The 13,026-nt window shown below is 37.0% G+C and overlaps 1 protein-coding gene across 31 annotated transcripts in view; it reads left to right on the top strand.

Annotated features, from left to right (window-relative positions):
• Window positions 1-13,026, top strand: part of LOC138707444 (titin homolog) — a 421,318-nt gene that overhangs the window by 300,874 nt on the left and 107,418 nt on the right. For 24 of the 31 annotated variants that reach the window (XM_069836869.1, XM_069836871.1, XM_069836870.1 and 21 more), the window contains one exon: window positions 6,767-8,128. In XM_069836869.1, coding sequence (XP_069692970.1) covers window positions 6,779-8,128 — 1,350 coding nt within the window. In that variant the 5' untranslated portion in view covers window positions 6,767-6,778. The remainder of the gene's footprint in view (window positions 1-6,766; window positions 8,129-13,026) is intronic. The other 7 variants (XM_069836899.1, XM_069836900.1, XM_069836901.1 and 4 more) reach the window with 2 other exon arrangements.

The following is a 13,026-nucleotide window of genomic DNA, read 5'->3' as shown; positions in this document are numbered from 1 at the left end:
ATTTGCCACCAGTTACTGTCAAAATCCTTTAATTTGTGAAAGTGAATGTTATAGGTGATTTTGAATCTATAGGATTCAATTATAAAAGCTTTGTGTATTAGGTCTACTTAACAATTTAACATAACTCTTATCGCTTTAGGAAATAAAGAATTTGCACATACAGAGCTACTGTATAAGTAATATGAATGCACTTAGCATCTATTAGCCTACATCTCCCGCTTTCATCACTAGTCATTCTTGAGATGAAGTTTTGCACAATTCTTTAAATCTTCACAATTTTTTAAGTTTTTGGCTCCATCGTTTTCTATCAACAGTAAGTATTTTTAGGATACAGTGGGAGGTGGCCTTGGAAACGTTTAGTTCATTGTGGGCAATATTGATTGCCTTTTGTTCAGCCATTACCACTTTTTGCGCAGAAGGAAGGCGCCTGAACCTGGCGTTCTTGCATAATTAGGGACTACTGTCTATATCTGTCCCCGGAAGTTGTGAAAAATTCCGGTAACCTTACCTTAAATTTAAAAATATAAATTCTTTGTGATTCTGTAATGGATGTAGTGACGTAAGTCTAATATTTTTAAACAAAACTTTACGTTATATAAATAAATTGTTAATCGATACGGAGATGATGTTGCCCAGCTTCGACGAATTTATTAGCAAAATTGCTTTTGACGAGATGTGTGTGGGATTCACCTTGGATTAGGCGTAACTGATATTCGCCTTATATTTGGGAAAACCAATACTCAACCAGATAATCAGCCCCAGCTGGAATCGAACCCACACCCGATTCCAGCCTCGGACCACGAGTCCCGCTTATTACAACTATACCGCGTCAGAGGCTGTATTTCAGAAAATAGCAATTAGTCTTTTTTGTGCTTATTAAATTATTTTATGCTCGACCATGCCGAAATGTAGTAATTATACACCTGGTAGCAGTCCTTTAATGCATGTCATTAAATACACCTACTCATTAAAGTACAGGTGTTTTCAGCCAATGTAACTCAGCGTACAGGTGTTCAGCCAATGACAAGTCAGCTTTGTACCGTTATAAAACCGCAAGTATCGATTATTCTCGGATATGCAATCGAAAGAGAATTAGCGAAAAGTCACGGAGGCTGGAAATCCAATACTGTCGCAGAAGGTTATGTTCTGTTACTATAATAATTAGCGTTAATTGTAAATAATATTCAAATAAATTCAATTTGTTATCTCGTTTTTCAATGTCGAATTCAATAATCAAGGTTATATCAAGTTTAACGGGATTACATCAAGCTCAATGACATTATTGTTCCTCGGAAAAAATCAATACTTTCGCGTCTGCGCACATCTCACAATTCACGACCTAGAACAAGGTCACTTCCGATCTTGTCAGATATAAATAAAATGTATACATCTGAATAATTTCAAGTTAGAAATATGGTCGAGCATAAAAAGTCTTATGAAACTCGCCTATAATGGTAATCAAGAAGCTCGTATGAAAATTATGAAACTCGCTTGCGCTCGTTTCATAAACATCCATACTCGCTTTCTTAATTACTATCATTATAGGCTCGTTACATAATGTACTATTATTTGGGCCTATATTTTGAATAAGAAATAGTAGATGTATATAAACTGGAACTGAATTGTTGTGGAACAAGACGTAAAGCTTATAATGAAACTGGTTGTCATATTCACGATACAGTTCATTATTAATTTGTCTTTATCTAATCATTCGCAAAGTTGTATTGATTATTAACCGGTGCATAAAAGTGCACGACTTTGTCCCAACAACTAACAGACCAATGTGGGGAGTCAACTGTGTGAACAGTTTACTGGTGGGCGGGCTAAAAGGATTAAGTCACTTTATGCAAAATTTACAGGAAGAATTTTCGAAGATTTAAACAACTGCTGTAAATCCGAAAAGTGACATGTTTCGGCTATTTCATGATTTTCTTTATTTTGTGACGTCACTGGTTTTAGGATCTCTTATACAAAACAAACTGGTTTAATGAAGGAAATCTTATATCACAAAAATAATGACTTAAGCCCTTATGCTCGACTATCGGAGAATTTGTCCTGATCACCGGACACGTTTGCTTCAGAATGTAATAGTGTCACTAGACCGAATTAAGACGAATCTTTCAAAATGGTATTATTATTATTATTATTATTATTATTATTATTATTATTATTATTATTATCTCGCTGCGTGTCTAGAATACATGCCTGCATCCCCACGTGTCTCAGATCAACCCGGCCGGGCGTAACTCAGTCGCCTTAGGCGCTTGCCTGCCCATCCGGATTTGCGCTCGGGCGCGGGTTCGATTCCCGCTTAAGCTGATTATCTGGTTGGGTATTTTCTGAGATTTTCTCAACAGTAAGGCGAATGTCAGGCAAACTATGGCGAATCCTCGGTCTCATCTCACAAAATGCCATTTCACTATCACCAATCCTATAGACGCTAAATAACCTAGTATTTGATACAGTCGTTGAATAACGAAAAGGAAAAAATCAACCTTCTCCTACAGCATCGTGCAAATTAATACAAAAACAAATACGTGTTGGTATTATACAGGGACATCATTTTATTTTTACTGACATTTTTAATATTAACTTGCCTATACCTCTGGATCAACGCCGTTTCCTACCCCCTTCCACGACTGGAGTTCGATGATACTGGCATAATATACAAACAGATCACTTTACTAGGTATAGAGGGAAGGAAAGTAGTTCATCCATTTGCGTAAACTAGGAAATATTGCGCTTTTGAATTTGATTATTTTCATTAGCTTTTTGTTTAATCAAAATACAGTACAATATTAACAATGAGTGTTTTTACTCACCTCCATGTGGAGGTATTCATTATGCAGTGTATATTATACTGTCTACAGCACATTAGCGTACGATATAGAGAATGAAGTTAAATTGAAAAAATAATCATAATATGGATATTTAAACACATTTTTTTAAAATGGTGGCCGTTTATTTCGATACAGGCTTTAGTTCTAATGTGCATATTATCGCACTATAGGCTATTGTACCTAATTCCAATTACCAGTTTCGTCCTTCGTACCAGTAAACCATGTTGAAATAATTCTGTAACTACTCTATAAAAGGGTACCTTACGTACTGTAAATTCAATCTTCACTTCTGCCCGATCAGAAAAGATAAAATTACTCAGACATTCTATCTACTGTCCGTCCAAGTGGTTATGTCGTAGGGTCGTAGAGAGGAAATCACGTGACAGTTAATTACTTAACGAGGCCCTTTTATTTAAGTTATTTTAAACAGTTGTATAATATTACGTAGATCAATTCCTAACAGAAATTAATGTTCTCAGAAAAGAGCTAAGACAACCCAGCCACTAGCTGGCGAATAAAAGCTGATGGGGGAAACCGGGATACGACGCAGGCAAATGGACGACAGTAGCTTTGTGAAAATGATTCAATATTGAAAGCTCTTTCGTCACGGGAAAACGCGAACATATTTTTGGAACATACTGTTTACTATGACCGTAAGGCTATTATGACTGAAATTGCGGTCTTGGATCTGTGTGGAGGACGGTTGAACTTCATTAGTAGAAGGGGTGGGAGTGAAGTACATTCAAAAACTCAGGTACAATAAAAATTGAAATAAAAATAAAATGATGTCCCTGTACTATTGCCTGCTCCTGCTAATTATGCTCCCACTTTCAATCGAACTCACTGTTGTTGAATGGCAGCTTTGTTTTTATTTATGGAACGGTTTTTATAACGCATTCATTAGTTGAATGTGCTTGAGTTAATTTGTGCATTTTGAAAGTGCTATCGTGTTATCTTATTGCAGTAATCTTCAAAAATGATACCACTCCAACAGTTTCAAAATTGTGGCAAGTGAACCATTTCAAGCATTTCAAAAACCTTGTTCCATCTTTCTTTAAAACGACTAACCAAGGAGAGAAATTTCAGAAACGTTGCTTCATATTTACTTAAATTAGCAACCAAAAAGAAGTGCATTTCAAAAACGTTCCTTCATCTATCAGTAAAACTACTAAGAAAACAGAATGTTTAAAAAAAATGTTGCTACATACTTGGTCAATTATAACTGAAACTAAAAATGCATATCAAAAACGTTGCACCATCTACCGTTAAAATCAACACCCAAAGAAAAGAATGCACTTTCGAAAACGTTGTCTCATTTAATTAAAACTGCCAACAAAAATAAATCGATTTCAAAAACTTTGCTCATATTCCGATAAAATCGCAAGCCAATACAATAAAAAAATTGTTCCATATATTGTCGAAGTCGTTGACTAAAGGATGAATAAATTTATTTCAGAAATGTAGCTACATCTTTCATTAATACCACAAAACAAGAGAAAATTGTATTTTAGAAAAGTTGCTTCATAGAGACCAAAGGGGAAAAATGCATTTTAGGGATGTTGTCCATGTGTCGTTAAAATTACTAAACAAAGCATAAATGAATACATTAGAAAACTTAGCTTCATCTTTCGATAAGACCACTAACCGATGGAACAACATATTTAAAAAGCGTTACTCCGTCTTTCGTTAAAACCACAAAACAAAGAATGAATGTATTTCAAGAACGATGCTCCGTCTTTTGTAAAACCACTAACAAAAGAAAAAATGCTCCCTTAATTTGCTAACGTCGTAAATCTCATTCCTTGCATGTAATTAGGCCTACTTCACGTTGCTGCACTTGGAGTGCCATTATCAAAGACGTCTTTATTGGCGATAAAATCGAAGTTATTCACGGATTCTGCTTAGAAGTACGTGCACGTTTGTATGCATTATAAACTTATTTGTCCACACCTATGGAGTAACGATTAGCGCTTCTAGCCGTGAAACCAGGTGGCCCGGGTTCGATTCCCGGTCGGGGCAAGTTACGTGGTTGAGGTTTTTTCCGGGGTTTTCCCTCAACCCAGTATGAGCAAATGCTGGGTAACTTTCCGTGTTGGACCCCGGACTCATTTCACAGGCATTATCACCTTCATCTCATTCAGACGCTAAATAACCTAAGATCTTGATAAAGCGTCGTAAAATAACCTACTAAAATAAAAAAAAATAAACTTATTTAAGCACTTTCTGCGAATTGTTTTCGTTTACACGTTAGACACTAAGTTTGAGTGTTTAAAATGTAATTTGTTCATTGCCAAACATTGTATAAGACCTATGTAATTCTCGTCGTGTGATAGTGATATGGTTCTACTGGGTGTTCAGTTCAAAGTGTGTCATGGCTCGCTGTATGCCGTCATGTGGCTAGTCGATGAGCCTAGAGAATTCAATCTTCCTACACTTCCGCAGATGTGTATTACCTATCTGCCAGAGAAGTTGCCTAGCAAGTACGGCGTTCATTCTGAAGAGTACTTACCAATACATACGGTAACGCCGGTAGTGGCAGGAATGTGAACTGTTTCGAAACATGTATTGAGGTGAGTTTTTTCTTACTGTCGGGATATGGGGAGAGGGTTAAGACGATTACTTACGTATTTGTTGACATTAACTTCGACGGTCAACATGGACACGAAGCATTTGATTTGTATTGTGGAATGTTACCGTACACAACCGATGATAACAAATACCCTGCGTACGACTTGACCGCGCAAAACACAGTTCGAAAGAGGTTATGGTAACACACAGACCGTACAGACCGCCATCTATTTCTACGACGTTCAAGTTATACCGTACACGTTCTAAGTTCAGATTGAACGCCTTGATTAATAGGCAACTTCTCTGACATAAAAGCTGAAACTCGCTTCAAATCTCTGACTCATCAACAGTGACGTCATGACACACTTTGAAATGAACACCCAGTAGATTTGTTGCTATTTACAGCATGTCAGTAATGTAATTGTAGACAATTCCAACTTTTCTTAACTGCATAGGGCAATATCGAACCACCAGCGTAGCTCAGGCGGTAGCGCGTTTGCCTGTTAGTGTGGTGTTAACTTTGGGCCTAAGTTTGATATCAGCTTGGGCTGATTGCCTGGTTCAGTTTTCCCCGAGGTTTTCCCAACTGTAATTCGAATTTCAGGTAAACTCTGGCGAATTTTGGGCCTCATGTCGCCAATACCATCCCGCTATCACCTAATGCATCTACTCTAGATAACCTAGTTTTTAGCACGGCGTTGTTAAAAGGAAGATGAGGTATAGATCGGACTTTCTGCGTTACTGGTGTTGAGTAAAGGAATTCGCGAAGTTTGGAAGATTGGCTTTATCTCCATGTTTAAGGTTTAGTAAAGGGACTTGGATTACATACAAATACTCTTGTTTACTCAGGCCTATTTGTATTTTGTGTGAGGTTTTATGTAAAAATGCTCTGATGACTGTCTTGGCAAGTGAATGCTTCAGTGAAAGTGGTCTAAGTAGTAGCTGAACTGAGAAATATTGAAATATGTTTCAAGACTCACAATACCACATTTTCACTTCTGAAGTAATGTTAATTCAAGATACTACAGAAAATGTTCACATTTGATTCCTGTATCCTATTCTATTGGCTTTCCTGTTGACAGGCTTAGTGTAATTATATAAATATCGTATGAGAGTCATTTCCTCATTGAACTACTCATGTGTGTCCGTGGTAATTAATATTTTACTTACAAACTCAGGAGTTTGTTCGAATGTACCGTTTCTTCAGATTCTTTATAATTAACTTTTGTAGGTTAATAGAAGCGTACACTTAACCATTTATATTATACAATTTTGTACATTTAATGAAATTATTGATGAATGTTTTACTAAATATTGATAGGAAACTCGTTACTGACAATTTGACTTCTGTGTTTCAGGTTTTTACAGCCATGGCTGACGTCGCGAAAACTGTGAAGGTAGTAAGTAACAGCAATGCTGGCGGTGTGTCTCTGTGTGAACTAACATCGAGCCACATAGAAGCAGATTCCCTTGAAACTCCTAACACACCTCCCAGTAATCCAGACTCATCAGATCTAACACTGAACATTCCTTCACCTGAAGAAGGGACAAGTCTCCAAGAACTAATAGAATCAGAATTAGCCTTGCGTAAAGAATTGATTGAATCTCAGTTCTCTCCTCGAATTTCAAATTACTCTGATAATATGGAGGAAATTGAAAGTGCAGATACCATAAATGTGATTAAAAACAGTGATTCGTCGGTCAAATCCTCGCCAACGATTGTCTCCCCTCCAAATTATGATGAAACAGATTACGAAGCTCTTGACATCAATACGCAGTTCATTTTGGCTGAAAGAAATCACTCGTTCCAAAGTTTCACTGGGAACGATATGTTCTTTTTCAATACTCTTGATGATACACAGATCAATGGAACTGACGAACAGGGTCTGGCAGATCCTTTCTTGGAGGAGGAGCCCAACATAGAAGGCGACAGTCCACACGAACCGTTACCCACAACTCATGACTCTTCAGAGTCTGATTCGTCAGTCTTGAAGGACGGAATTGACCAGATCACTCTTTCCACGTTTGATCCCTTCACGACTATAATTGATAGCAGCAAGTCAGAGCCAAATGACGTCATAGAGACGCCTTCGAGTGAATGTGCAGACTCGGACTTCCTGTGCTTGCAGCCTGACACCAACAATGGCGGTGGGGCGGTCGAAGTTGACCCTATGCAAAATCTGGATGAAAATTTTGGCTCAGGTGAATACGAAGAGGGGGGAAACACAGAAATTCCTACTAATGAAGTTGTTAGTGTTGGTGTGAATAACAGCATGGAGGAGTTTGAGTGTGAGACAGTAGATCGGGTAGTAACTAATGTGTTTGATACCTTGGAAATAGATGATGACGAGATCCCCATAACATCCGAGGAGTTCCCTTCCAAAGTAACAGAAGCCCCAACCGAACCCCATGTGACTATTCCAGAAATTGATGTAATTCCACCTGATGATAATGAAATAAGTGAAAGTGAACTTGTCTCAAACGAGGAACTGAGTACTGCCAGCAATGGGCCTGGCCTGGATAATGAACAGGCTTATGTACCGGTAGAGGATGATGACGTTGAGGCTTGGACAACGGTGGGTGAAGCTGTTGAAATCGAGACTGAGACTGAGACTGAGACTGGGTTTGAAACTGAGATACAACTCAATTCGGAAGAAGTTACCGAGGAAGCAGATGTGCATGCTGGTGATGTTTGTCCTGTTAAGAGCACTGACTCAGATGTAAGTGTGAAGCTGTCATTAACATTTAACTTCTTTATATTTGAGGAAGGTAATCATTAAATTTAGAAATGGGTCCAGGGAAAATAAGATACCGATTTCTATGAACATGTAAGCTATGACCCTTATAGTTGAAAGTTGTTTTAATAAGAAAATTGGACTGTGGATTGGAACATGTTCCAGTTTTCTTTTGATTTGCATGTGTGTCTTGTGGAAGTTAAGTATGATGTCTTCGGCGTAAGAATTTCCACTTCATGAAATGAAATAATAATGCCACTTGCAGCGTCATTTGATACATGTTAATAATATACATAGGCCTAAGTGTGTTTTCTTACCGGAACCCATTTCTAAATTTATGTAGAACTTTTACCAATTGTTTTGCATTCTTAAGTCACTAAGATTTCTAGTAATAGAATCAGAGTAGTAATATTGTAATATTTTTCATTATACATTTCACACAACTTTAAATAATTAATTTAACAGTGTATGTTAAACGAATTTCGTACCAATAGGTATCGTTAAACCTTCGAATTAAACGCAGTTTAGTGCATTTTAATTCTAAGATTTGTTCTCCAATGTTTTAAAGTGAAGTTAAATAATTATAACCGGTATTTTTGACAATAAACATTCTGAAAATCTAAATTTTCTCCGCATGTCAATTCCTGCATATTTTGTACTCTGCAATTATGCCTCGCCGAACAACGGTTTGGTGTAAAGAATGATGTTTTGAAGGTTAGCGTACAATAAGTCTCTCAACTCCTGAATTGTACATAACAAAAAATAAATTAACCCTTATTTAGGGTATGTTTCAATATGCGTAGGTACCCTCCGCTCCGCGGTTATTTCATACATAATTCTTCATCCCGTATCAGCAAACAAATTCTTTGCAGTTTAGTTTAAAGATTATTCTCACAATCAGAAACAAAATCAGATTTGTAATGAATCAATATTGCTAGGCGATGGATATTTTGCCACTTCGCCACTGTACTTTATAATATTTATTTTATAATTGCATTGGTGAAACGTCAATGAAAGTAGTTTCGTCTCATTTCTCTAAATATTGTTACCATTAGTTGAATTGTAAATGATGTCTGTCATGTATATATAACATCGAGGGTTCAGTTTCCTGTTTATAACACTCCGAATCATTCAACAGTTCGTAACATGCCGGCAAAACGTGGGCGCACACGGAGTATAAAACTTGTTAACAGGATAATTTGGAATAACTGTAAATAATGACATTTTCATTAAGATAACAGAAATAGATAAAAATAGATATCATTTTTTTTTAGTTTTATTTTTATGGATGAATGACGAGTTCTCTCTTAGTCCTCGAAATGGAAATTTAAACGTAACCAGTTAAACGAAGACAATGGTACAAATAAAAATATCTGAGTTTACATGAACATTTACGTAAGTAGTGACTAATTCTATTGATTCTCGAATGGAATTGTGGGGAGAAATTAATTTATTAATTATTTTGCTGTAACGTATTTTTTTTCTTTCATTCTGTGTAGTAAAATATGTTCGATAATAGTGACACTCGAAGGAAATTATATTGTGTTGTTGATTTCTATGTAACTTACATAACTGAAAATGCGTTTGAAGATACGATTGTCGATTGTTACTCGTTTCTGTGTTTATTCTCGATCCTCCATTACCGCGTCAGTGTCGTAAACTTAAGCATAAACGTTTGGAGCTATAAAGCTTCCAAGTTAACGTCAAACGTCAGTACGGTTACTTCTACATAAACATATTGTGAAGGTTGCATTTAATGACGTGGTTTTTAGCTTTCATGCCAACTTCAAGTTAAAATTTAAGTTTGCTTTGTGTATGTGGCCTAAATGTAGATGTGAAAACGACAGAGTTTGACGGATTGACTAACAGAATGAAAAGTTTATCTAGGCCTACTGTAATAGAGAAACCTGGTGAGTGTATTCTCTCTTCCAGAATAATGCCTAACGCAACTCGCCCATGCGGTGACTGCGTGGACTGAAATCACCGATATGTTACGCAAGCGGTTCGGGTTCGAGTTTCGGACTGACCTGGAGTTTTTCATTGACGCATGACGCGGAATTGTGGCGAACAAGGTCGCAGTTGCAGTTTTTCTCGGATTCTTCCACTTCTCCATGTCAGACATCTACATCATTCTATCACGATTTTCATTATCATTAAAATTGCATGACATTTCTCCGATCACTGGTTGGCGAAGCGAAGAAAATGTTGTTTCTGACACGAGTGGGGTTGCTTGTTGCTTGATCGCAACCCGAGTATACCTATAGCGAACCTTAGCGCAGTCGGTTGGTGTGGATTGAGAATGCGACTGCTGTGGGAATAGTATGACCCCCAATACTAAAATAAAAATGTACACAACTCCGTGGCACTTTAAACATAAATTGATTGCTTTTAATGTCTTCCATTATCCAAATCATAATAATTCTGTGTTAGTCACCACTGAAATGGAAGCATTCCAGCTAACAGTGAGTCATTGCGCATTACATCACCAATCACTGTGTAAGAAGTCTGTCATTCCGAACGTCCAACACGTAGGCAATAAAGGAAATGCTTTCATTTAACACCCCGATTTGGGCATGGAAGAGCAGCATCCTCGGCTTTTTCAGCTATGACTTTCGTTGATAAGTCGATGAAAGCAAAATACAACAATATTTCTGATTCAGCCATACATGTTTCACTGGCATTCCATCTTACTTTTTATGAACCTCCGACCATGCAAGATGTTTCAGTGTGTAGTGACTGTAGTTCCTTATTTGAACTACATACACTATTCAACGTGGATGAGATGCATACATAATGGCATAATGCGAAAAGACATCACGAACAATAGCTTCACACCTATTTTAATGAACAAGTAGGCCTGTTTTAGGATCCTGCAAAACTCAGTATTATGATTCTTGGCATGTGTTATCTCTGTTTGTATTCGACAGTGTAAATCTGTTATAGTCTCTATCTCATTTTCATCTTTCCTGTCTCTCTCACTGTCTCCTTGTGTTTGCCACAACGTCTATCTGGCCGCGTCGCTGGAATTCCTTTCATAACGTTATGGAATTAGTAATTAATTTACAAATCACAAGTAAAATTTCACACATTTGTAAACTCTATTTCACAATGAAGGCCTGTTAATTTCTGAAGAATGAAAAGGTTTATAAATGTCAGCTGAAGAAATTTACAGACGCGATAATGAATTACCCAATTACGAAAATTCGCTGAGGAGCAAAGTTGAAGTTGCTTTGTTTTTACCATGACGTAATGCTTATCTTTTGTCCTGAAATAAGTTAGTGTTACGTTTTATTTAACGACGCTCGCAACTGCCGAGGTTATATCAGCGTCGCTGGTGTGACGGAATTTTGTCTCGCAGGAGTTCTTGTACATGCCAGTAATCTACTGACACGAGCCTGTCGCATTTAAACACACTTAAATGCCATCCATCTGGCTCGGGATCGAACCCGCAACCTCGGGCATAGAAGGCCAGCGCTATACCAACTGCACCAACCAGGCCGACTGAAATGAGTTATATAAGCTCGCTAAATTAATTGGAACAATAGATAATATATAATATCGCCAACAAACGTTTAAAAGTCTCCGGATTTTGCTACGTTGACGACCCTACTAGAGTTTCGTGATGCGTTTGGCCTACAATTCAAATGACCATAACTGCCAAATGGAACAGATTCAGAATCATTTACCATGACTCTATTCCAAATTACCGAAGAGAATAAAATGTATTGCAATTTTGACAAAGGTGAGGGAGGAAAAGGTGCCTGCATACTTAGAATAAAGTTCATAAATGTCTGCTATTGCATGGAACTGCCACGAAGTATCCATCCAACGAAAAGTAATACAAATTTGTTTTCAATTAGGCTCCAATTTACCCTTTTGAGTATTGGATATGATGTCCTGTATCTTGCAGCTGTGTTCGCATTGAATCGGAAATCGTATCGAATCTTTAATTCTTCATATAGTGATATGATAATGTGCTAGTTCTTGGCCGAAAAGTATTACGTCTTCTTGGTTTGAATTCAATATCTTCACCTGACTCATTAAAACGACTGATAGATAACATTACAATATTACTTTAGTTTAACTCTCAATACTGTTTAGTTACTCATGAAATCAATTAATTAAATCAATATTTGATATATGTATAATTTGTTACACTTTCGAACTTTACATGCCTTTGTACAAAGTGTAGAATATGTGCTAGTTTTACAAATAAATTTACACATTTGTAAAAAAAAATACTCCTTCAGTGTGAAACAAAACACTTGTAAAGTATGCAAATTTTCATTTGTAAAGTTTATTAAGTTCAAATTTAGAGCTTCAATTGTGAAATAGAATTTTACAATTTACAAACAAAATATACAAGAATTGAAGACCTTCCTTTCCAACAGAAACAACTTTCTGAGATATTGATTAAAAACACACTCTAAAATGCGTATTAAGATACCTCCGACACCATCTTTTGGCGCCCGAGTGAGTCACAATTGAGCTACGACAGATTCCATGTAATATATTTACTTACTTACGGCTTTCAGAGAATACGAAGGTCCATTGCCGCCTTCAAATAAGTCTGTCATCGGTCCCTATCCTGAGCAAGATTAATCCAGTCTCTAGCATCATATCCCACCTCCCTCAAATCAATTTTAATATTATCCTCTCATCTACGTCTCGGACTCACCAAAGGTATTTTCCCCTCCGCCTCCCAATTAACACTCTATATACATTTCTGGATTCACTCATACGTGCTACATGCCCTGCCCATCTCAAACGTCTGGATTTAATGTTCCTAATTATGTCAGGTGAAGAATAGAATGCGTGCAGTTCTACGTTGTGTAACTTTCTCCATTCTCATCATGTCAAATTTGAAAAATTGGAACCTAGTC

Source organism: Periplaneta americana, chromosome 10 (genome assembly GCF_040183065.1).
Source record: "Periplaneta americana isolate PAMFEO1 chromosome 10, P.americana_PAMFEO1_priV1, whole genome shotgun sequence".
NCBI lineage: Eukaryota > Metazoa > Arthropoda > Insecta > Blattodea > Blattidae > Periplaneta > Periplaneta americana.
Note: the sequence above shows the minus strand (reverse complement) of the source record. Positions and strands in the feature narration are given on the sequence as shown.